General features: G+C 43.5%; 1 protein-coding gene across 2 annotated transcripts in view; it reads left to right on the top strand.

Moving 5' to 3' along the window:
• LOC106598081 (lateral signaling target protein 2 homolog) overlaps positions 1–26,404 on the top strand; it is a 58,921-nt gene that overhangs the window by 15,796 nt on the left and 16,721 nt on the right. For both annotated transcript variants that reach the window (XM_014189170.3, XM_014189201.3), the window contains exons 2-8: positions 20,732–20,872; positions 23,299–23,436; positions 23,725–23,927; positions 24,032–24,121; positions 24,360–24,449; positions 24,540–24,641; positions 24,841–26,301. In XM_014189170.3, coding sequence (XP_014044645.3) covers positions 20,732–20,872; positions 23,299–23,436; positions 23,725–23,927; positions 24,032–24,121; positions 24,360–24,449; positions 24,540–24,641; positions 24,841–26,301 — 2,225 coding nt within the window. The remainder of the gene's footprint in view (positions 1–20,731; positions 20,873–23,298; positions 23,437–23,724; positions 23,928–24,031; positions 24,122–24,359; positions 24,450–24,539; positions 24,642–24,840; positions 26,302–26,404) is intronic.

Consider the following 26,404-nt stretch of genomic DNA (forward strand, 5'->3'; position numbering starts at 1 on the left):
AAAGGCGATCCTTTAATAAATTCTAATGCGCACAAACACTTAAAAGATTCAGGCCTATAGATTTACCAAGAAACATTATAGGATAAGGGGTTAAATTGGCTGCTCTAGAGTCGTGGAGAGAGAAGCCGCTGTACTCCTGTTGTATTGAAACCGTTAATGTGAGCAATATTTTATTTACAAGTTCATCCTGGGGTTACACTGAAGGACTACTACTCTGTTGTCATATGTAAACGGAAGTTCCAGAGGATTAGAATAACAAGGCTGAAAGACTTTCGAGGACAAGATGGCTCGAGAAAAAAGACTCTTTGCAACATTGTTAAAAGAATTTCACAGCAACACTGTTGAAATAATTTCACAGTGCAATGCAGACCGAACAGAAAATAATGACTTGGCGTAACAGAAACCTCCAGAAGACCTTACGGAGATGATCATGACGATAAGTCTTCATAGTTAGGCCATAACTGACATAATTGACCAAAGACCTAAAAGTTGTTTACTCAGGGTAGCAGAGGTTTTTGAGCTTTAACGCTGTATACAGCTGCTCATTTGCCAGTAACTGGATGACACAGAATGTGCTGTTGCAGATAGTGCGAGACAGATTTTCATCCAACGTGTGTGTGGTAGCCTGGTAGCCTATGCTTGGCAGGAGAATGAGCCTGGAGAATGGAGGGCAGAGGAAGGCTTGTTGTGAACTCCCTGAAGTGGAGTGTGTATGTACAGTTACTGATGATGGTGATGTAGGATTATGGAGAAGCATTAGCCACCCCCACTGTTTAAATAGAAATCCAGGTTCGGCACCACCACAGGGACATGGCTGAAGGAGACTGCTGCTTGACACAAAAAGAGCGTTTTAATACGATTATACAGGCTGGCAAGACAACGCACCACGAATGACAGCAGCACACCTTGTTCAATTACACTGATATCCTTAAAACTTCTTCAGGATTGGTGGGTCCCCTGAGGGACGGTTGAGTTAACATAGGCTAATGCGATTAGCATGAGGTTGTAAGTAACAATATTTCCCAGGACAGACATATCTGATATTGGCAGAAAGCTTACATTTTTGTTAATCTAACTGCACTGTCCAATTTATAGTAGCTATTACAGTGAAAGAATACCATGCTTTTGTTTGAGGAGAGTGCACAGTTTTGAACAAAGTTATTAATTAACAAATTAGTCTCATTTGGGCAGTCTTGATACATTTTGAACAGGAATACAATGGTTCATTGGATCAGTCTAAAACGGTGCCCACTGATGCCATCTAGTGGCCAAAATCTAAGTTGCACCTGTGCTGGAATAATACATTATGGCCTTACTCTTGCATTTCAAAGATGATTTTGGGGGGGGGGGGGAATACAAAACCTTTTTTTAAATGTATTAATTATCTTTTGTCGGCTCTATTGTGTTATTCTCCTACATTCCTTTCACATTTCCACAAACTTTCAAATGGTACCAAGAAACTGCATAGCCTTGCTTCAGGGCCTGAACTACAGGCAGTTAGATTGTCATTTTAGGCGAAAATTGGAAAAAAAGGGGATGATCCTTTAAAGTTAAACCAGCCAGAAAGTATGTTTTTAAGTGTAGCCTAATTATTGGTGCGGTTGAAGAGAACAGCCTTGAATATGTATCACTAATCCATCCATGGTTAGGTTATGAGTGCTTAATCATCTGTAATGACAGGTTTTTGAACAGAGAATGAACAGATTTGAGTCCTCTGAAAGAGAGGATCAAGGACAGTGTCTTGACACAGAGGCTGGTCAGTCACTGAATCTGCTGAATCATTTTATCGTGCAAGGTAATGGTTGGTTGTCCTAAAGGAAGGGGACATGAGTTGCAGTTTTTACAGTTGATTCCTAAAACTTCACACCCTCTCGAGACTGATTTTTTTTTGTTTTTGTCACAACAAGCCAAGCAACTTAGTTTAAATTCAATTGATTAGTTACAGACAATGCATATATGCCAGATTGTAGGTTGTTGGGAGATTAGTGTTCTCACTAGTCTTGCTCCCTTCAATCCCACCATCTGTTGTTATTGACTACATTTTTTTCACTGAATCATAGCTACACTTTGTCATTATTTTACCACTGTTTGCTCTTTTCTCTTTTGACATCTTATTTTTGCCTCTGCCCCTTGTTCAACAGTACTGCATTTAGTTGTCACTCATAACAAGGTTGCAAATCTGTCACCGTGACCGACTAATCATTAATTCATCTGTTATCTTGAGTTATTTGTGTCTAACAATGTTTTCCTGTGGGGTAGAAAGGGTTGCTCTCACTAATGACTTGTATGACCCTATTTATTCACCATCTGAACTATAGCTTTCGCTGAGCTGCAAATTGACATGTTGTGTTACGTCTTCAGGAATGACATGCGTTTTACTAACACATTAGTGGTCATGCAGGTACGAGAATTGACCGGGACACTTTAGGCATGCCGACTGGGTTCCCATAGATCAAATTGTATTTGTCACATGCACCGAATACAATGGGTGGGGACTTAACCGTGAAATGATTGCATACGAACCCTTCCCAACGATGCTGCGATGAAAAAAATGGAGGAATAAAATACGCAATTGAGCTATATACAGGGAGTACCAGATCAATGTGCAGGGGGGTATGAGGTATTTTTGAGGTAGATGTGCAGATGCACAGAGAGCAGATGCTCCGGTACCATTTGCCGGATGGTAGCAGAGTTAACGGTCTATGGCTTGGGTGGCTGGAGTCTTTGGCAATTTTTCGTGCCTTTGACACCACCTGATATAGAAGTCCTGGATGGCTGGGAACTTGGCCCCAGTGATGTACTGGGCTGTCCGCACCACCCTCTGTAGCGTTTTGCGGTCTAGGGTGGTGCATCTACCATACCAAGCGGTGATGCAGCCAGTCAAGATGCTTTCGATGGTGCAGCAATATATCTTTTTGAGAATCTGAGGGCCCATGCCAAATCTTTTCAGGCTCCTGAGGGGGAAGAGGCCATTTCGGGCCCTCTTCGCAACTGCTGGTGTTTGTGGACCATGTTAAGTCCTTAGTGATGTGGTCGTCAAGGAACTTTTATGCTCTTGACCCACTCCACTACAGCCACGTCGATGTGGAGGGGGCAGTGCTCTCCCCTCTATCTCCTGTAGTCCATGATCAGCTCCTTGGTCTTACTGATGTTGGAGAGGTTGCCATGGCACCACACTGCTAAGTCTCTGATCCTTGTAGGCTGTCTCATCGCCATTGGTGATCAGGCCTACCACCGTCATGTCGTCAGCAAACTTGGTGTTGGAGTCGGGCGTGGCCACGCAGTCGTGGGTGAACAGGGAGTACAGGAGGGGAATATGCACACAGCCTAGATGGGCACCCGTGTTAATGGTCAGTGTGGCAAATGTTGTTGCCTACCTTCACCACCTGGGGCGTCCTGTCAGGAAGTCCAGGATCCAGTTAGAGGGAAGTGTTCAGGGTCTTGAGCTTGGAGGGGACTATGGTGTTGAACACTGAACGACATTCTCACATAGTTATTTCCCCTCTTGTCCAGGTGGGAGAGGGCAGTGTGAAATGCAATTCCGATTGCGTCGTCTGTGGGTCTGTTGGGTGGTATACACTGGAGCAACTCCAATTTGTATCTGAGATGATATTGTTGATGTGTCGTGACCAGCTTTTCAAAGCACTTCATAATTCCAGATGTGAATGCTACAAGGTGGTAGTTATCTTGGAGTTCTTGGGGACAATGGTGGTCAACTTGAAAAATGTTGGGACTGCGGACTGGGAGAAGTAGAGATTGAACATTTCTGTGAAGAAACTTACCAGCTGGTCTGTGCATGCTTTGAGAATGTGCCGTGGTATTCCGTCTGGCACGGCGACCTTGCGAGTGTTAACTTGTTTTAAAAGTTTTACTCGCATCGGCCACGGAGAACGAGATCAGTCACCCGGAACAACAGGGGATTTCGTATATGCAGAGCATTCGGAAAGTATTCAGACCCCTTGACTTTTTCCACATTTTGTTGTGTTACAGCCCTATTATAAAATTGATTAAATAGTTTTTCCCCCTCAATCTACACACAACCTCCATAATAACAAAGCAAAAACAGTATTTTTATTTTAGCAGATGTATACATTTTTTTTACTGAAATGTCACATTTACATAAGTATTCAGACCCTTTACTCAGTACTTTGTTGCCGCACCTTAGGCAGCGATTACAGCCTCGAGTATTCTTGGGTATGACGCTACAAGCTTGGTACACCTGTATTGGGGGAGTTTGTCCCATTGTTCTCTGCAGATCCTCTCAAGCTCTGTCACGTTGGATGGGGAGTGTCGCTGCACAGTTATTTTTCATGTCTCTCCAGAGATGTTCAAGTCTGGGCTCTGGTTGGGCTACTCAAGGACATTCAGGGACTTATCCCGAAGCCACTGCTGCGTTGTCTTGGCTGAGTGCTTAGGGTCGTTGTCCTGTTGGATGGTGTACCGCCGCCCCAGTCTGAGGTCCTGAGTGCTCTGGAGCAGGTTTTAATCAAGGATCTCTGTACTTTGCTCTGTTCATCTTTCCCTCGATCCTGACTAGTCTCCCAGTCCCTGCCACTGAAAAACATCCCCACAGCATGATGCTGCCACCACCATGCTTCACTCTAGGGATGGTGCCAGGTTTCCTCCAGATGTGACGCTTGGCATTCAGGTCAAAGAGTTCAATCTTGGTTTCATCAGACCAGAAAATCTTGTTTCTCATGGTCAGAGTCCTTTAGGTGCCTTTTGGCAAACTCCAAGAGGGCTGTCATGTGCCTTTTACCGAGGAGTGGCTTCCGTCTGGCACTCTACCATAAAGGCCTGATTGGTGGAGTGCTGCAGAGATGGGAGAACTTTCCAGAAGGACAACCATCTCCACAGAGGAACTCTGGAGCTCTGTCACAGTGACCATTGGGTTTTTGGTCACTTCCCTGACCAAGGCCCTTTTCCCCTGATTTCTCAGTTTGGCCGACCAGCTTCAGGAAGAGTCTTGGTGGTTTCAAACTTCTACCATTTTTAAGGATGATGGAGGACACTGTGTTCTTGGGGACATTCAATGCTGCAGAAATTGTTTTCTTTTGTACCCTTTTCCAGATCTGTGCCTCGACACAATCCTGTCTCGGAGCTCTGCGGACAATTCCTTTGACCTCATGGCTTGGTTTTTGCTCTGTCAACTGTGGGACCTTATCTAGACTTTTTTTAATTTCACCTTTATTTAACCAGGTAGGCAAGTTGAGAACAAGTTCTCATTTACAATTGCAACCTGGCCAAGATAAAGCAAAGCAGTTCGACACATACAACAACACAGAGTTACACATGAAACATACAGTAGAAAAATAAGTCTATTTACAATGTGAGCAAATGAGCTGAGATAAGGGAGGTAAAGGCAAAAAAGGCCATAGACGTGTGTGTGTGTGCCTTTCCAAATCATGTCCAATCAATTGAATTTACCACAGGTGGACTCCAATCAAGTTGTAGAAACATCTCAAGGATGATCAATGGAAACAGGATGCACCGGAGCTACATTTTGAGTCTCATTGCAAAGGGTCTGAATAAATTAGTTTAGTTTGTACATTATCCCCCCCCCCCAAAAAAAAAACAACAGTTTTCCCATTTATGGGTTATTGTGTGTAGATCGTATCCTTTTTTTCATCCATTTTAGAATAAGGCTGTAACGTACCAATGTGGAAAAGTCAAGGTGTGTGAAGACACACACACTGGAAGTATATCTATCTATATCGCGCGCACACACACAAGCTGGTTGAGAGAATGCTAAGCATCAAGGCAAAGGGTGGCTACTTTGTAGAATCTCAAATGTAAATTATTTTGATTTAACACTTTTGTGTTTACTATATGATTCCATATGTGTTATTTGATAGATTTGATGTCTTCTCTTATTATACAATGTAGAAAATAGTAAAAATAAAGAAAAACCCTTGAATGAGTAGGTGTGTCCAAACTTTTGTGTGTGTGTACAGTTGAAGTCGGAAGTTTACATACACCTTAGCCAAATGCATTTAAACTCAGTTTTTCCACAATACCCGACATTTAATTCCCTGTCTTAGGTCAGTTAGGATCACCACTATATTTTAATGTGAAATGTCAGAATAATAGTTGAGTGATTTATTTCAGCTTTTATTTCTTTCATCACATTCCCAGTGGGTCAGAAGTTTACATGCACTCAATTAGAGGTCGACCGATTATGATTTTTCAATACCGATACAGATTATTTGAGGACCAAAAAAAAGCAGATGCCGATTTTTACTTTATTTATTTATTTGTAATAATGACAATTACAACAATACTGAATGAACACTTATTTTAACGTAATATAATACATAAATACTATCAATTTAGCCTCAAATAAATAATGAAACATGTTCAATTTGGTTTAAATAATGTAAAAACAAAGTGTTGGAGAAGAAAGTAAAAGTACAATATGTGCCATGTAAAAAAGCTAACGTTTAAGTTCCTTGCTCAGAACATGAGAACATATGAAAGCTGGTGGTTCCTTTTAACATCAGTCTTCAATATTCCCAGGTAAGAAGTTTTAGGTTGTAGTTATAGGACTATTTCTCTCTATACGATTTGTATTTCATATACCTTTGACTATTGGATGTTCTTATAGGCACTTTAGTATTACCAGTGTAACAGTATAGCTTCCGTCCCTCTTCTCGCTCCTACCTGGGCTCGAACCAGGAACACATCGACAACAGCCACCCTCGAGGCAGCGTTACCCATGCAGAGCAAGGGGAACTACTACGCCAAGTCTCAGAGCAAGTGACGTTTGAAACGCTATTAGCGCGCACCCGCTAACTAGCTAGCCATTTCACATGGGTAACACTTGCCTAATCTCGGGGGTTGATGTGCTGTTTATGACTTAAAGCCTAATGCTTGAAGAATTGCGAAGAGCTGCTGGCAAAACGCACGAAGATGCTGTTTGAATGAATGCTTACGAGCCTGCTGCTGCCTACCATCGCTCAGTCAGACTGCTCTATCAAATCATAGACTTAATGATAACATAATAACACACAGAAATATGAGCCTTTGGTCTTTAATATGGTCGAATCCGGAAACTATCATTTCGAAAACAAAACATTTATTATTTCAGTGAAATACGGAACCGTTCCGTATTTTATCTAACGGGTGGCATCCCTAAGTCTAAATATTCCAGTTACAGTGCACAACCTTCAATGTTATGTACAATTCTGGCAAATTAATTACAGCCTTTGTTGGGAATAAATGGACTTCACACAGTTCGCACTGAACCAGGCTGCCCAAACTGCTGTATATACCCTGACTGCTTGCACGGAACGCAAGAGAAGTGACACAAATTCATGTTAGCAGGCAATATTAACTAAATATGCAGGTTTAAAAATATATACTTGTGTATTGATTTTAAGAAAGGCATTGATGTTTATGGTTAGGTACATTGGTGCAACGACAGTGCTTTTTTCGCAAATGCGCTTGTTAAATCATCACCCGTTTGTCGAAGTAGGCTGTGATTCGATGAGAAATGAACAGGCACCGCATCGATTATATGCAACGCAGGACACGTTAGATAAACTAGTAATATCATCAACCGTGTGTAGTTAACTAGTGATTATGTTAAGATTGATAGTTTTTTAAAAGATAAGTTTAATCCTAGCTAGCAACTTACCTTGGCTTCTTGCTGCCCTCGCGTAACAGGTAGTCAGCCTGCCATGCAGGCTCCTCGTGGAGTGCAATGTAAGGCAGGTGGTTAGAGCGTTGGACTAGTAACCGGAAGGTTGCAAAAACGAATCCCCGAATCCCCCCTGAACAAGGCAGTTAACCCCCATTCCTAGGCTGTCATTGAAAATAAGAATGTGTTCTTAATCTTACTTGCCTAGTTAAATAAAGGTGTAAAACATGTAATTTTTTTTAATTGGCAAATCGACGGCAAAAATACCGATTACCGATTGTTATAAACTTGAAATCGGCCCTAATTAATCGGCCATTCCGATCAATCGATCGACCTCTACATTCCAATTAGTATTTGGTAGCATTGCCTTTAAATAGTTTCACTTGGGTCGAACGTTTTGGGTAGCCTTCCACAAGCTTCCCACAATAAGTTGGGTGAATTTTTTTGTTGGCCTTCTTGCTTGCACACACTTTTTCAGTTCTGCCCACAAATGTTCTATGGGATTGAGGTCAGGGCTTTGTGATGGCCACTCCAATACCTTGACTTTGTTGTCCTAAAGCCATTTTGCCACAATTTTGGAAGTATGCTTGGAGTCATTGTCCATTTGGAAGACCCATTTGCGACCAAGCTTTAACTTCCTGACTGATGTCTTGAGATGTTGCTTCAATATATCTACATAATTTTCCTCCCTCATGATGCCATCTATTTTGTGAAGTGCACCAGTCCCTCATGCAGCAAAGCACCCCCACAACATGATGTTGCCACCACCGTGCTTCGCGGTCGGGATGATGTTCTTTGGCTTGCAAGCCTCCCCCTTTTTCCTCCAAACATAACGATGGTTATTATGGCCAAACAGTTATATTTTTGTTAAATCAGACCAGAGGACATTTCTCCAAAAAGTACGATCTATGTACCCATGTGCAGTTGCAAACCGTAGTCTGGCGTTTTTATGGCGGTTTTGGAGCAGTGGCTTCTTTTTCGCACCAAAGTACGTTCATCTCTAGGAGACAGAACGCGTCTCCTTCCTGAGTGTCATGACGGCTGCGTGGTCCCATGGTGTTTATACTTGCGTACTATTGTTTGTACAGATGAGCGTGGTACCTTCAGGCATTTGGAAATTGCGCCCAAGGATGAACCAGACTTGTGGAGGTCTTGGCTGATTTTTTTTTTTTTTTTTTTTGATTTTCCCATGATGTCAAGCAAAGAGGCACTGAGTTTGAAGGTCGGCCTTGAAATACATCCACAGTTACACCTCCAATTGGCTCAAATTATGTAAATTAGCCTATCAGAAGCTTCTAAAGCCATGGAGTTTTCCAAGCTGTTTAAAGGCACAGTCAACTTAGTGTATGTAAACTTCTGACCCACTGGAATTGTGATACAGTGAAATAGTATGTCTGTAAACAATTGTTGGAACATTTCTGGAGTGGTTGAAAAACATGTTTTAATGACTCCAACCTAAGTGTATGTAAACTTCCGACTTCGTGTGTGTGTTCGAATGTTGTTAATTTTGGATTGGAGATGTTTAATCTTAGTCTGGAAGGAGAGTTTACAGTCTAGCCAGACACCTAGGTATTTGTAGTTGTCCACATATTCTAAGTCAGAACGGTCCAGAGTAGTGATGCTGGACGGGCGGGTGCGGGCAGAAATCGGTTTAAAAGCATGCATTTAGTTTTACTAGCGTTTAAGAGTAGTTGGAGGCCACGGAAGGAATGTTGTGGCATTGAAGCTCGTTTGGAGGTTTGTTAACACCGTGTCCAAAGAAGGGCCAGATGTATACAGAATGGTGTCATCTGCGTATAGGTGGATCAGGGAATCACCCGCAGCAAGAGCGAGATCGTTGATATATACAGAGAAAAGAGTCAGCCCGAGAATTGAACCCTGTGGCACCCCCATAGAAACTGCCAAAGGTCTGGACAACAGGCCCTCCGATTTGACACACTGAACTGTTTGAGAAGTAGTTGGTGAACCAGGCGAGGCAGTCATTTGAGAAACCAAGGCTTTTGACTCTGCCGTTAAGAATACGGTAATTGACAGTCGAAAGCCTTGGCCAGGTCTATGAAGACGGCTGCACAGTACTGTCTTTTATCGATGGCGGTTATATTGTTCATTACCTTGAGCGTGGCTGAGGTGCACCCGTGACCAGCTCGGAAACTGGATTGCACAGCGGAGACGGTACTGTGGGATTCGAAATGGTCAGTGATCTGTTTATTAACTTGGCTTTCGAAGACTTTAGGAAGGCAGGGCAGGATGATATAGGTCTGTAACAGTATTGGTCTAGAGTGTCACCCCCTTTGAAGAGGGGGATGACCGCGGCAGCTTTCCAATCTTTAGGAATTTCGGATGATATGAAAGAGGTTCAGCAGACTGGTAATAGGGGTTGCAACAATGGCAGCGGATAATTTTAGAAAGAGGGTCCAGATTGTCTAGCCCAGCTGATTTGTACGGGTCCAAGATTTGCAGCTCATCTTCTTTCTGGATTTGGGTGAAGGAGAAGCTGGGGAGGCTTGGGCAAGTAGCTGCGTGGTGTGCGGAGCTGTTGGCCAGGGTTGGGGTAGCCAGGAGGAAAAGGGAGAAGCTATTGTCGACCCAATCGTATTTTTACTGTAAGCCTAAGTATCATACCAAATATCAAAATATGGGAAGGGAGTGTTTCAATATGACTGATCAGGGAAGTTTGATGAGAATGACCGTTCCAGATTCTACCCTCATATGAAAGATGGGCCAGCATATCGCCCACTCTCAACTTCGGCCCATGATGCAATGTTGTTGGAATGTTCCCTCTTGAATGTGGCATGCCGCAAGAGTAGGCCATAGGGCCACTGCTATCTCAATAGCTTCTTGTCTTCCTCTGAGTCTGGTGGGCCTCGCTTGTGTCCTCCAGAAACTCCCAGAGGAATGCCATTCCTCTGTATGAGCTAGGTTGTGTCCCTAAACGCCAGCCCCTGGCCTGGTACAGCTTCCTATCCAGCTGCTTGTATGTCCTACATGTCATCCTTCAGACAATCATTTGACTAACATGCAAAGGAAGGTAGCTCAGTAGCTAGGTCTGTTTAGTGCTTCAGCGAACTCCACTGACATTTGTTGTCATGCCATTCTTGTTTGTATGACAACAGAACATGACAGCAGACTGCTAGATGTGCAATTCCACAGTAACAGAATTGTGCTGAGACTAAAATGTTTAACTTTAAAATGTATGCCAAACAAAAACCATTGATTTCAAAGTTTAACAAACCATACTACTCTGCACAAGGACGACTTTTATCCATTTACACTGAACATTTTACAAAAAAATGCTTTTACTGGAAGAACTGTGCAGATGCAAAATCTCCCGTTTATCTCCTTCATGTTTTCCAAAAACGTTTAAATATCTGTTCCGAATTAAGATTCAAAGATGTCTGCAGAAACAATGAGCTGAGCTATGACATGACACCTTGACTTTGAAAAAATCTCTTTCGGTTATTGAACTTACAGTAAGTGAAGTGGACTTACACCTGGTAACGGAATTACATCATGGGTCCCTGATCTGTACTACACCGAAATGCCTAATTATGGATATGAATGTCATTCTCAGGTAAATAGGTGCTCGAAGTAAAATAAAATATGCAATGCCCTGCTTTGCATATTTGGGTATTTATTTTAAACAAGATTTGGTTGATCTGGAATGGACCACATCTTAGCCAATCTTAAACGTCTGTTTTTAAAAAGTTTGGACATCAAAGAACAGCACAGTAGAGTACAGCGCAGAAGAGGAGTACAGTACATTATAGTGTGCTCAACTCTAGTAGGGCTGGGTGATATGGACAAAATATTATATCACAGTATTTTAAAATATGATATCATGGTATTTGACGGTATTTTTAGTTTTGAATAATAGATTTGCTTTGAGTAGCGAGTGATCTGAGGGTGGCAACACATACATTCTAAGGGATTTCAATGAGTCTTTCTTTCTTTTGTTTGTTTTATACTGTTCAATTCAACTATAACCAAAACAAGTGTCAGCACTTTTATCATTTCTGCTTTTCCTGCACTCAATTGCAGTGGTGGAAAAAGTACCCAATTGTCATACTTGAGTAAAAGTAAAGATACCTTTTTAATAGAAAATGACTCAAGTACAAGTCAATCAGTAAAATTCTACTTGAGTAAAAGTATTTTGTTTAAAATATACTTCAGTATCAAAAGAAAGTATAAATAATTTCAAATTCCTTATATTAAACAAACCAGATGGCACCATAAATTTTTTTTTTTTACAGATAGCCAGGGGCACACTCAAACTCAGACATTATTTACAAACAAAGCATTTGTGTTTGAGTCCTCCAGATCAGAGGCAGTAGATGACCAGGGATGTTCTCTTGACAAGTGCGTGAATTGGACCATTTTCTTGTCCTGCTAAGGTTTCAAAATGTAATGAGTACTTTTAGGTGTCAGAGAAAATGTATGAAGTAAAACATACAGTATTATCTTTAGGAATATAGTAAAGTAAAAGTTGTCAAAAATAGTAAAGTACAGATACCAAATAAAACCTACGTTAGTTGTACTTCAAAGTATTTTTACTTAAGTACTTTACACCGCTGCTCAATTGAGAGAATTTTCATATTGCCATGTAAGGCTGCACAATATGAGCAAATCTAGGATTTATTTTTAATCAAATGTTGCAATTGTGATTTGACTTGCGAATTAGAGCAAAACTGTTGGAATCATGGAAATATAATGACTGTTCTAATTCTTTAGTTAGCATATAATAGTGGGCACTTTGAATACCGTTTTGTTTGAGATGGCAACGAATTAAAATGCCAGGGAGGAGTTATTGTGACAGGGTAGGAACTAAAGTGCTGATAAGTGTTTCCTAGAGCACCTTATAAGTTTTGGCTACATTGCATGTTTTCTCTTAGCTGCTTCATGTAGCTAACATATTCTTGCTTTGCATATTCCTCTTTGATTTAGATACTGTTGCACATACAACATGCTAATATAGGTCTACACCATCACTGGTATTATCAGGCTGTATTAGCTAGCAACGTTTGCTCTTACTCAGTACATTTTACTAGCTAGCTATTAGCATTAGCGGCTAACAATTAGCGTCTCACAAGATTTAGGGCAACTTGCTAAGAAAAGACAAACTAGCTGTTTGCTGATGTAAGAAACACAAACTAATAGTGTAATTATAGAACGCTAGTGGATTTATTTTAAGAAGCAAAGTGAAAACAGCATTGTCATCAGCATTGTTGCATGTGCTGCATTGACCAGGCAGACTGAACGTAAGCGTCTCGTTGATGAACAACAAATGCGCTCCTAGAGTGACAGGGGGCGTGGCTAGGTCTGTGTGGAAAGTGGCACCGAGAGAGAGAGAGATGACTCAAGTAGAGAAGTAAACAATAAAAATGGACATTACACATGGCGTATCACATTTAACAACCTAACATTCAAATACCAGTATAGAAAGTAACAACCCAAACCGGTCCCTGCATCAATACCGGTATATCATAAAATACGGTATACTGCCCAGCCCTAAACTCTAGTGTTCTCTATTGTAGTGTTAGGATACCATCATTTTTACTTCGATACCAGGTTTAGTATCACAATACTCGATACCAAAATGATACCACGGAAAGAAAATAAGGCATAATAGCAAAAGTTACAGAATGTGTCTTTATCCAGACAGAAACTCAGCTACTACTCTATAATTGATGCCCAATTGTAGCCATGTATGCATTTAATGAATCGATGATGCAATCAATTTGACTTTATTTTTACTAATCTAACTACATAACAATGTTATTTATTTGAGTGGTAAATCTCTATTGATAAACTGGGTAAATCAAGATATTGTCTAGGCATAACAGGGTTTCTGTTAGGAAAATGCTGAGAAATTTAGCAGACACATGAGTTGGGTGTGTAACCTGATTAGGGCGTCCACCCGTGGTGCTCAGAATGACAGAAATCACATTTAGATGATTGTTATTAATCTTAACAGAAAATGCAACTTGAGGATGAGCACTTTGAAGATGTTAGAATAACTGCCACATTTACTTTTCCTCAGCCTACAAGACGAGTAATGAACAGCAAAATCACTAGCCTATGCCAATCTAACATACAAACGCTTTGAATAACAGATTCACTACATGGAACAACAGTCCCTTCAAAAGAAATCTAAGGGAAGTTTGTTCTGAAGTGTCTATCCTATATCTGAGAGATTTTTAACCCTTTTATTTTTGTCACTAAACAGTCATATATATATATATATATACTTTTTTTTGGCTGGTACCGGGGGACTTTCAGACGAGTGAGGTTTGTGGGCGTCCTAGAGCTAAACAGCTGATATGTTTGTGAGAATCTCACCTTTCCACAAAGGGGTCATATTAGTGTGTAGCCCAAACTGTTCAGACGCTACAGAAAGAAGTTGGCAGATCAGCTGTACCGACTTCAGACGCTTGTGGGGGTCGTAGAGCGAAACGGACAACACCATTGTGATCATGAGTCATCTTTCCATAGAGGGAAGTAGTTTTAGGTTTTCGAGAGAAGTTTTAGGCCTAACCGTTCAGACGCTACAGGCAATTTTTGTGAGAATGATTTTTGGGATGTATTATGGTCTGATAAACACCGTTCTAGCTCTGTCACCTTTCACCGCAGATGCAGAAGTGCAACATAGGCGGATGCGGTGGATTGAGACGGATCCAATGCAAAAAAACAAATCTCTAGCTTCAACTGATAGCTTTTTATGCTGACATCGACCTTAGGCAGTTTTAACCATTTTGAGATTTAAAAAATACCCATATGCACAATTTAACCAGGTGCACTAGAAAGAGCTCTCCAAAGTGACTGCAGCAGGCCATTCAGTTTGACTTCCCAACTAAGTACATTTAGCTAGCTAGTTAACACTTTATTTTAGATAGAAATTGCAAAGAAAAAGACAAACTAGCTGTTTGCAGACAGTAAGATACACAAACTAATAGTGTATTGAACGCATGTGGATTTATATTAACAAGCAAAATGGAAAAAATATATGGCAAATAGAAACTGAATGGACATCTGAAATAGATGGGAAATAATAAAGGAAAATATATTTTAAAAAGTGTGTGGACACCAAAAAATATATGGTGGCTGGGAAATGACGCAGAGAATTACATTGATGGAAGCTACAATCTATCTGCAATATTAAAGCTGATCTACCCCCTAAAGAAAAGGTGGAAAGCAGCATTGTTGTCACCAACATCTTGTTGTCTACAGCATTGACCATGCAGACTGCAAGTGGCTGCTCTCCTTGAGGGAAGGGACAGGGCTGGGTGTGTGTAGAGGGAGAGAGACGACTCAAGTAGCTAACGGAGTAAACTATAAAACTGACATTACACGTGGCCTAACACATTTAACAAACCAAACATTGAAATGCTGTTATACAAGGTAAAGTAAAAACCCAAACCGGTCCGTGCGTCAATACCGGTATATAAGAAAATATGGTCGCTTTGTCGTTATGGGGTATTGTGTGTAGATTGATTGAGGAACATTTTTTCTTTAATCCATTTTAGATTAAGGCTGTAACGAAATGTGGAAAAAGTCAAAGGGTCTGAATACTTTCCATATGCACTGTATGCCTTTAATTTCTCCAAAATATAGACGTATCTTTCATTTCACAACAGATTTAACATGCACCTATGAACTTCACATCTTGGTGCTCATGGTTCCTTTTACATGGAAAATCCTGTCTTTAAATTCTACTCCAGTTGTTTGAGCACGAACAACCTATTGTTTCAGTCTGAATTTGTCATCTATTATGCACCATCGTCTCAGCTACCCTCCTGGCTCAGTGGTGGTGGTGTTTACAGCAGCAGGCACTTATTAACCGGTGGTCTGTGACCTGTGCTCACTGACCAAGCTGAAGATGGGATGGCCTGTGGTGTGAAGACTGTGTGTTTATGCTTTAACTGTCTCTGACCGGGCTACTGTCGTTCTTAGGAAACCACACAGGCCCTCTGTTTCCTCAGCTGCTTGTCTCTCTGCTCTAATGCTTTTCATTTAGTACCGTGAGCGCGCACACACTCAGACTGCCTTTTCTCCTCTCTATCAACCTCTTTAAGGAGCACTCACACTCTCTATATATCAGCAATGTAACGCCCATTTCTCTCAAAGTACAGACATTCCTCTCCCCTCCATTAATGTGTATGATGGATGTTCTGGTAGTTCAGTGCCTTATGGCTGGTTGAGATGTATTGTGTTGAGAGGCAGGCCATTGATCCTTCCCAGTAGTAGAACAAACTGTTTTTTGCATTTTGTAAATCTTTAAATCCTTGCTGCCTTTCTCCCAATCTTAGCAGCTGGGCACTGCAGCCTCTTCCCATCCTTCACAAGTTATGGATTTATAGAGATGGAGTATGTACAGTCAGGTCTAAAATTATTAGCACCCTTGGTAAAGATGAGCAAAGAACTGTGTAAAATAAATAATACAAATATTGAGTTATATATTATATTTCCCCCCCAAGAAAAAATATAGGGAAATGATTTTATGCTAATATTTGCTCAGAGAAAGAGATTTTACAAAATCTCAAAAAGATAGGGGTCACAATTGTTACCCCTGTTTAATACTCCAGCACCCTCCCCTTGCAAGGATAACGACACTGAGCCTTTTTCTAAAATGTTTGGAGATTGAAGAGCACGTTGGGAGGGATCTTAGACCATTCCTCCATACAAAATCTTTCCATATCCTTGATCTCTTTCGTCTGCACTTATGGACTGCCCTCTTCAATTCAAACCACAGGTTTTCAATGGGGTTCAAGTCCGGAGACTGACATGGCCATTGCAAAATTTAGATTTTTGTGGTCAGTAAAAAAAATGTGGGGTGAGTTTTGATTTGTACATGGCGTTATTTTCTTCCTAGAAGATCCACTTACGGCCTCCTGGCAAAGGCAACCAGGTTTTTAGCTAAAATGTCCTGGTACTTGGTAAAGTTCATGATGCTGTTGACTTTAAAGCTGCAATATGTAACTTTTTCAGCGACCTGACCTAATTCACATAGAAATGTGAGTTATAGATCTGTCATTCTCATTGAAAGTAAGTCTAAGATGTGGTAGATCTGTTCTATGTGCACTATTTCGTGCTAAGTTTTTTGGGGTCTTTTTTACTTTTGGTTATGCATACCAGCTGCAAATACAATATATTTGGTTATGGAATACATACATACATACATACATACACGCACACAGTATGTGGACACTCCTTCAAATTAGTGGATTTGGCTTTTTCAGCTACACCCGTTGCTGACAGGTGTGTAAAATTGAGCACACCGCCATGCGATCTCCATAGACAAAACATTGGCAGTAGAATGGCCTAACTGACGAGCTCAGTGACTTTCAACGTGGCACCGTCATAGGATGCCACCTTTCCAACAAGTCAGTTAAATTTCTGCCCTGCTAGAGCTTCCCTGGTCAACTGGAATGAGATGTTCGGCAGGGACTGGGAGATGAGTCAGGACCTCCGACTGGGGTGAAGGTTCACCTTTCAACAGGATAGCAACCCTAAGCACACAGTCAAGACAATGCAGGAGTGGCTTCGGGACAAGTCTCTGAATGTCCTTGAGTGGCCCAGCCAGAGCCCGGACTTGAACCCAATCAAACATCTCTGGAGAGGCCTGAAAATAGCTGTGCAGCGATGCCCCACATCCAACCTGACAGAGCTCGAGAGGATCTGCAGAAAAGAATGGTAGAAACTCCTCAAATACATGTGTGCTGAGAGAGAGAGTTTTCTATAGCTGTTTGCCAGTCTCAGTCCCAGCTTTGATGCACCTGTACTGACTTCGCCTTCTGGCAGGTATTTTGCCCCCGGCAATGCATTTTGCAGACTGCACTACCCTCTGGAGAACCTTGCGGTTGTGGGCGGTGCAGTTGCTGTACCACGCGGTAATACAGCCCAACAGGATGCTCTCGATTGTGCATCTGTAAAAGTTGTTTTAGTGTTTTAGGTGACAAGCCAACATTTTTTCAGCTTCCTGAGGTTGAAGAGGTGCTATTGCGCCTTCTTCACCACACTGTCTGTGTGGGTGGACCGTTTCAGTTTGTCCGTGATGTGTACGCCGAGGACCTTAAGCTTTCCACCTTCCCCACTACTGTCCTGTCGATGGGGGCAGGGTGCTCCCTCTGCTGTTTCCTGAAGTCCACGATCATCTCCTTTGTTTTGTTGACATTGAGTGTGAGGTTATTTTCCTGACACCACACTCCGAGGGCCATCACCACCTCCCTGTAGGCCGTCTCGTCATTGTTGGTAATCAAGCCTACCACTAGTGTTGTCTGCAAACTTGATGATTGAGTTGGAGGCGTGCATGGCCACGCAGTCATGGGTGAACGGAGTACAGGAGAGGGCTGAGAACCCACCCTTGTGGGGCCCCAGTGTTGAGGATCGGAGGGGTGGAGATGTTTCCTACCTTCACCACCTGGGGGCGGCCCATCAAAGTCCAGGACCCAGTTGCACAGGTCGGGGTCGAGAGCCTCGAGCTTAATGACGAGTTTGGAGGGTACTGTGGTAAATGCTGTAGTCAATGAACATCATTCTTCCATAGGTATTCCTTTTGGCCAGATGGGATATGACAGTGTGATGGCGATTGCGTTGTCTGTGGACCTATTGGTGTGGTAAGCAAATTGGAGTGGATGTAGGGTATCAGGTAAGGTGGAGGTGATATGATCCTTGACTAGTCTCTCAAAGCACTTCATGATGACAGATGTGAGTGCTACGGGCCGATAGTCATTTAGTTCAGTTACCTTAGCTTTCTTGGGAACAGGAACAATTGTGGCCATCTTGAAGAATGTGGGGACAAGACTGGGATAGGGATTGATTGAATATGTCCGTAAACACACCAGCCAGCTGGTCTGCGCATGCTCTGAGGACGAGGCTAGGGATGCCGTCTGGGCCGGCAGCCTTGCGAGGGTTAACGGGTTTAAATGTTTTACTCACGTTGGCCACGGAGAAGGAGAGCCCACAGGCTTTGGTAGCGGGCTGTGTCAGTGGCACTGTATTGTCCTCAAAGCGAGCAATGAAGTTATTTAATTTGTCTGGGTGGGTTTTCTTTTTGTAATCCATGATTGGCTGTAGACCGTGTCACATACGTCTCGTGTTTGAGCCGTTGCATTGCGACTCTACTTTGTCTCTATACTGACACTTAGCTTGTTTGATTTCCTTGTGGAGGGAATAACTACACTGTTTGTATTCGGTCATGTTTCCAGTCGCCTTGATTAAAATCGGTGGTTCGCGCTTTTAGTTTTGCATGAATGCTGCCATCAATCCATGGTTTCTGGTTAGGGAAATGTGTGTGTGTGTGTGTGTGTGGGCACTATTTTTAGAATATTTTCTACATTTTATTGAAAATTAAATACTGTAAAATCAAATTTACATAAGTATTCACACCCCTGAGTCAATACATGTTAGAATCCTGTTTGGCAGTGATTAGAGCTGTGAATCTTTCTGGGTAAGTCTAAGAGATTTGCACACCTGGATTGTACAATATTTGCACAATATTATTTTTTAAATTCTTCAAGCTCTGTCAGGTTGTTTGTTGATCATTGCTAGACAGCCATTTTCAAGTCTTGCCATAGATGTTCAAGTATATTTAAGTCAAAACTGTAACTAGGCCACTCGGGAACATTCATCTTGGTAAGCAACTTCAGTATATAATTTGTCCTTGGGTTTTAGGTTATTGTCCAGCTGAAAGGTGTCTGGTGGAAAGCGGACTGAAACGGATTCCTTTAGGATTTTGTCTGTGCATGGCTCCATTCTAAGTAATTTTTTTTTATCCTGAAAAACTCCCCAGTTCTTAAAGATTACAAGCATACCCATTACACGATGCAGCCAACGCTATGCTTGAAAATATGGAGGGTCGTACTCAAAAAATGGGTTGTATTGGATTTGCCCCTAACATAACTTTTTGTTAATTTGAATATACACAGTGTTAATTGCTTTGCGTCATTTTTTGCTGTATTACTTTAGTGTCTTGTTGCAAACAGGATGCATGTTTTGGAATATTTCACATATTAGAGCCCAGTAAATTATTTTCCACCCCTAAGTGTGAAACATTTATTTGCCTTCCATGGCAGAGATTTTCCTACTTAATATTCAACAGTGACGTGTGTGTGTGTGTGTGTGTGTGTGTGTGTGTGTGTGTGTGTGTGTGTGTGTGTGTGTGTGTGTGTGTGTGTGTGTGTGTGTGTGTGTGTGTGTGTGTGTGTGCTTTGTCAGTACCTGATACCACCTTCAACATGGCTGTGTTTATTCAGTGGATAGAGGGCTATATGACATTATAGAGTAGGCCTATATGCTTCCTATATCACAACTGTAGGTTGATAACTGTTTTTCTTCATGCTGATTTGTTTTATTATTGAGAGAGGGAGTGTGAGAACAGTACATCAAGACTGACTTAAGGGAAACCGCTTATGGGGCTCAAGAAAATATCATTAAAAACATAGCCACAGTAATCTTCCCCTCAGTCTGTGTTGTCAGGTTCCCTTAAGTAGGAGGATGGTGATGTTGCCGCATCAATCCTTTGTTGTGTTTTCATAACCATTAACATTTTATTACTCCAGCTTTCCCGGAGATAGGTCCCCACCTGCTCCCTCTCCCTTTCTGCTCCCTCTTTTCTCCGCTCTCTCTCGCTCTCTCTCCAACCCTTTTGAGTGGCGTGGCTGTGCATGTGCTTAGCAATGGAATGATCTGCTATGCTGTGCTCTTCCCTACGGAACAGCACACGGTGTGAGATAATGACACAAATCCTTTACCAGGGCCAAGCTCTCTAATTACCCCTGCTCTTCTGGGGAGAGAACAGACCATATTAACCATCTGTTAATGTCCCACCCTCTAGAACCCAGCCTGTTTCCATCCATTTCACCGTCCTGGTGCTCATACATGTACACCTCCGTAATCCTGTTTTCATGGTATTATGTCTTTGTTGTCAATAAAGTCGAAGGCCCCACACGACCTATTGTTGTAACTGGGATATAGAGGAGATGGGAGTGCCTTATTTAAAACCCTTTCCCCATGTGCAATGCCCTCTTATGTCAATGTTCAGCTGATCTACTACGATTAAAAGGGCTTTATTTAACCTCTCCATCTCTGTCTGTACAGAGGACGGACCCTCAGCTCCTGGCCCAGTTCTACTATGCTGATGAGGAGCTCAACCAGGTGGCCACAGAACTGGACAGCCTAGATGGGAGGAAGGACCCTCAGAGGTGTACGCTGCTGGTCAACCAGTTCAGATCCTGTCAGGTAAGAATCTAAAGGGGCTGACACTGGTTCATTTCAGTACCCTCGGAATACGGACACAATTCTGGAGCTGGTCTCCAATCATTTAGTTTCACCATGTTTCTAATTTCCTTTTGACTTCCATCTCCATAAGTTAATAAAAATCCATCACAGACATTTTATTTGAGAGTTAATGCTGTAACCCAGTTTGGCAGAGAGCACTTGAAGTCCACCATGCCAATCAAAGTGAGTGAGTTGAGGTATTGAAGTTTGACCTCAAATGTTTAAAACGATGACGACAAACTCTACAACAGGGGAGTTTGAACTGCAAAAAGCCTGAGATTAGTTGGCTGATATGTTAGGGGTTGTGCGATTGTCCCAGTAAGCATTGATTGGACAGGCCGTTAAATCAAGCCGGTTCACAGTGGTAAGGAGAGATAAGGAGTCCCTCTGAGTGCAAGCAGTTGATTCAATCAGGTTTTGTTGCTGTTTTGAAAGCCTTTATCAGGTTATCCAGGTCAGGAATGAAGATTTGGATGAGTGACTCTGGAAAGATCAATGAAGTGGAGCTATTAGAGATTGGGTCTTGAAGTCTCAACTTTTCTATATAGATATCATGACACCTCGATTGATGTTTTCAGGCACTATGGGGTCAGAGTAAAGGTTTGACTGTCAGGTTGTTTTCTATCACTTATGTCAGTGTTATGTAGATCCACTATAGGATATTAGTCTGCTTGACCGGAGATTACACTTTTTCGCCTCACAGACGCATTTGTCTCTGTTTGAGACCTGTCACATGACAGATGGAAGACTTGTGTCTATTTGGAGTTGGGGGGCTTCTAAACTGGTCTTTCTCCAGATATGTGGGGTCTGGACTTTGTGAGTGATGGCTGCCATGCTGCTGCCTGCTAGGTTGATGTTCGGGGGGGGGGGGGCAGACAGAGAGGAGGTCGTTAACAGGCCCACCAATGTGCCTGAGCCTCGTGCACCCAGGGCCCAGAGGGGGATGTTCCTAATAAGGTCACTGCTTGATCCCCAACTGCTTTCCCTCTTATTCCCTCCTCCCTGTCTCTCCATCCTCCCCCACCCACCCACTCGCTCTCTTTCTCCATTCCATGCTCTCATTGTCCCTTCTCCCACCATCTCTCTCTCTCTGCTGAGTTTTTATATTGGCGTCATTATCACCTTAAATTGACCACGCTGGGAAGTACTGTGTGTTAGCTTTGCGTCATGTTGTGCTTCGTAAACCCAAAGGCTTTTAGCTGACTGCAGGACATTTTCAGCAACTGAGAATCATCCATCTTGGTTTGGCTCTTTCTGTGTCTCCCCCTGAAAGAAAAGAAGTGCTTCAGGGACGCAACGCGGCCTCTTATTCTCTCAGCTAGTGTTTTGCTTACACACAAACTGCATTTTGTTTCACATAAATATGAAACGCGTAATACATGGGATACTTGTCAGGTAGGCTTTTAAATCCCATGGTTAGAAAATGATTTTGATGTAGGTTACCTCGTCGAGACAAGGAACACTGTGTTACTAGCATGCTTTAATAATCCCACGTATACATGAGACCCCCAGAATGGAAGCCAAGTGGTGTGACGGTGTAGAGTTGTCCGCTCGACCCTAACGTTTCTGTCATGAGATCTTATTGATGGCCATGGGCCTCACTGAGGTGCCAATCTACACAAGTTATGTTGGCGTAGTTGCTCTCACAGCATGGACTGCACCAGTGGAAGAGATTTGCTCGTTCTTCTTTTCTCTTTTCCTGGAAAAGCATCAACTTAGGAGTGTAGCGCGAGCAAGCTATATCTTCTGCTACTGTAGGTATCATCTCAATGTCATGTGGTGTGATGAGAGGCTGACGGTGTTCATGATTAGGCCTAGCTGTAGTGTAGCACACAGGACTATGGCCAGATGAACATTGGGCTGGTGGGGGCACTGGGAACAGGCCAAGGCGTAGGTAGTACAGCACTGCAATAAAGTCGGTGGTTAAGCTTTTTAATCTCGCTCCTCGGGGCTAGCAGCAGAGACGTAGTGCTGTTCCTGGAGAGAGAGGGGGAGATAAAAGGCTCATTGTTCGAACTGTTGTACATGCCAGCGGCACACAAGCTCTTGATTAGCTCTCACTGTGCGTGACAGTTTGTTTGCACCGCTGGAATTATGGGATTTAGTTGAGTTTTTTTTTATTGCGTTGTGATTGAGGACTGTAATGGGACCATTCTGTGCATTGGACTGTTTAATTGTATTCAGCCTGTTCAGAGTTCTCCAGACACTGCAGTAAAATGCTCTACCTGTAGAGGGGCTGTTGAGTGGAAGGTTTTACAGTGGTAGTGAAACATTGACACTTTTCATTCAGTACATTTTATCTTGACACCCTTTTTAAAAAATTTATTTTTTTCAGTACGTTTATTCACTCATTTATTCAATCTCTGTCCCTTTCCCTGTGTCTGCAGGACAATGTGTTGAACATTATCAACCAGATCATGGATGAATGTATCCCTGGCGACAGAGCCAACAGAGACTTCTGTGTCAAGTTCCCAGAGGAGATTCGCCATGACAACCTGGCTGGACAGCTATGGTTTGGTGCTGAGGTACTGTACTGTATGCCCTCCAGTATCACCTCCCACCACGTTAACAATACATACTCTGCATGAATGTTAGTCTGCTTCACTCTATAGGCTTTCATCATTTACAGTCATGTTTTCACAATGTAATGGTCAACTGGATCATTGTATAACTCATTATTCTGTGTGTTAGCCACTTGTGCATAGACAAGTTTGTCTTGAAGAAAAATATACAATGTTTGAATGAGACTACCCTGGATAAAGAAGGGCTAAATAACACAAGTCATTCCCTTCTCTCGCCATCTTTGCGTGAAGTGTCTGGCTGCAGGCTCTATCATTATGAACAGGGAGATAGAGAGCATGGCCATGAGGCCTCTAGCCAAGGACCTGACCAGTAGTCTGGAGGAGGTCCGCAACATCACGCGAGACCAGGCCCTCAGAGACCTCAACTTCTACACAGACCGCATGAGGGACACGCTGCGTCACTTCGACAGCCTCTTTGCTGAGTTTGAGCTCAGGTAGCTACAGGACATCAACATCTTACACTATTGGACATCATCATCAACAACATATTTGGCTGTATGTATTTTAATGTATTTTTACATGATTCCCTCTCTGTCAGCTATGTATCAGCCATGGTGCCTGTGAAGTCTCCCAAAGAATACTATGTTCAGCAGGATGTGATTGTGCTCTTCTGTGAGACTGTGGAGAGGTGAGTTGGGGTGGGGGACAGAGAAAGAGAGACGAACCATGTCACGGGGAAAAGCCATGGGACTGTGTGAAGGCTAGGTTTGAATGTTTAGGTTTGTAACGTTGGAGTTGGTACTCAGATGTCGAGTGGATTAGCAAGTTTCAGACATGGTACTACATGCACGCAGGGTTTATAAAAAATGTCAAGTGGTTGTCCAATATTATTTCACAGCCTCACGTCTTTGTTGTGTTTGTCTCAGGGCACTCAAGCTGGGCTATCTCAGCCAAGATATGATCGATGACTATGAACCCGCTCTGATGTTTACAATCCCCAGACTAGCCATTGTGTGGTAAGTGTTGTTTTCTCTGTCTCCTCTTGTTCATCTTCTAGAACTCTCTGATACTAATAACGTAGCATAATCCCCCTGTCTCTCCCTCAGTGGTCTGGTGGTGTACGGTGAAGGTCCACTCAACCTGGATAGGAAACCAGGGGACATGTCTGAACTCTTCCGGCCCTTCCGCACTTTACTGAAGAAGATCAGGTACTGTTAAGAGGATGCACATGTAGATTGTCCTCTGTATTTAATCATAGGTAGGAAATAGCTCTGAACCATCGCTACAATCTTGTGGACATAATTCGACTTTGCCGAACAGTCTAAAAATCATGGGCCACTATCATCCTCATTGCGTGATTATTTTAGGCTGGACCTTTTTCTTATTAAGGTTGTCTTGTTCCCATAGGGACCTGCTGCAGACCCTGTCAGAGGAGGAGTTGTTGACGCTGGAGCGGAGCCTCTGTATCTCTCAGGACGGGTTCCCCTTAGTCCCAGAGGTTCCCCCCACCCTAGCCCCCACCATCGCCACAGACCCCCTCTCATCCAGCAGCCCCACCGGTGACATCCCACAGGAGCTGACTGAGAAGGAGCAGGAGAGGGAGCAGCAGCAGGAGGTGCTGTCTCTGTGCATCTCCCACATCCAGGATGAGGAGGACAGGGAGTGGGAGGAGGTGGAGAGGGGGGGAGAGGAGGAGCGGGGTAGTCTGTGTGAGGAGGCAGAGGAGGCAGACCAGGCCTGCTCCATGCAATATGATGAGGAGGAGATTGAACAGCTCAACATGATGGTGCACCGCGTGGGGGACGAGATGTTCACGCTGCTGTCCCCTCCCAGCCAGGGCCAGTCCCCAGCCCACCGCCCCAACAGAGGGGGTTCTATCGGTGGCTCCAGCACCGAGGCCTCCCCCATCCGAGTGCTGGTGGGCCAGGGCAGGACAGGTCTCTACCACGAGGAGGAGGACAGAGTCTTCTTCATGGAGGACCTGGACGCAGGAGGGGACCTTGTGACCAGCAGTCGTCTAACCTCGCCTTCCAAAGCCCCTCAGCTCTCTTCTCCTCAGTCCAGCAGGCCTGGCCCCCTGACAGACTCATCCAGGAATGGCTGGCCCACTGAAGCCCAGTCAGATCTGTCCCAGCAGCCCCACGGCCAGCCCTCACAGTGCCCCAGCACCAAGCGACCCAGCCCTGGCCGGGAGCCCCTGTCCTACACTAACGGCTGGGAGGTGGGCCTGGAGGGGGCGGAAACTGCTGAGGTCATTGCACACCGCATGGGAGGGATGAAGCTATCGGCCACAGTCATTTTCAACCCCCACTCCCCCAGCCTGACTGAGCTGGCTGTGGACAAGCTGCTCTTGCCCCGACCCCTCTCCTCCTCAGAGACAGAGCCGTGCACCCCCCTGGTGGCCACAAACTGCCTGCTCAACTCCTGTGTCTGCTGCGGCAGCTGTGAGGTCGGCCATGATGACACCCTCGCCATGGACACCACAGGGCTGGGAATGGGCCTGGGGTTGGACAAACACTGCAAGCCCCACAACTCTGTTATCCAGTCCTCTGCCTGCCGCCTAGCTTCCTCAGGACACGACCTACATGGAAATGGGGACTCTCCCCCCCAGCTGACGCCCCCCTCTCGCTGCTCTTCAGAGCCACCTCCAGGGGAGGAGGAAGGGGACCAGCGCTGTGACAAGTGCCTGGTGGTGGTGGCCCCAGGGCCTCAGCAGAACAGGAGCCCCATTGGGGTAAGGGGAACCCCAGAATCTTGTTCCCACCAGTGCAGGACAGTGAGGAGGCCTCAGGCCAGCGGGGGAAGTGACAGGACGGGGACCAGAGAGGCAGACAGTGAGTCCAAGGAAGAGATCAAGAAGAACACTAGGTATGAATATACAGAGCATTCGGAAAGTATTCAGACCCCTTGACTTTTTCCACATTTTGTTACGTTACAGCCTTATTCTAAAATGGATTAAATCGTTTTTTTC

Source organism: Salmo salar, chromosome 01 (genome assembly GCF_965601325.2).
Source record: "Salmo salar chromosome 01, fSalSal1, whole genome shotgun sequence".
Taxonomy (NCBI): domain Eukaryota; kingdom Metazoa; phylum Chordata; class Actinopteri; order Salmoniformes; family Salmonidae; genus Salmo; species Salmo salar.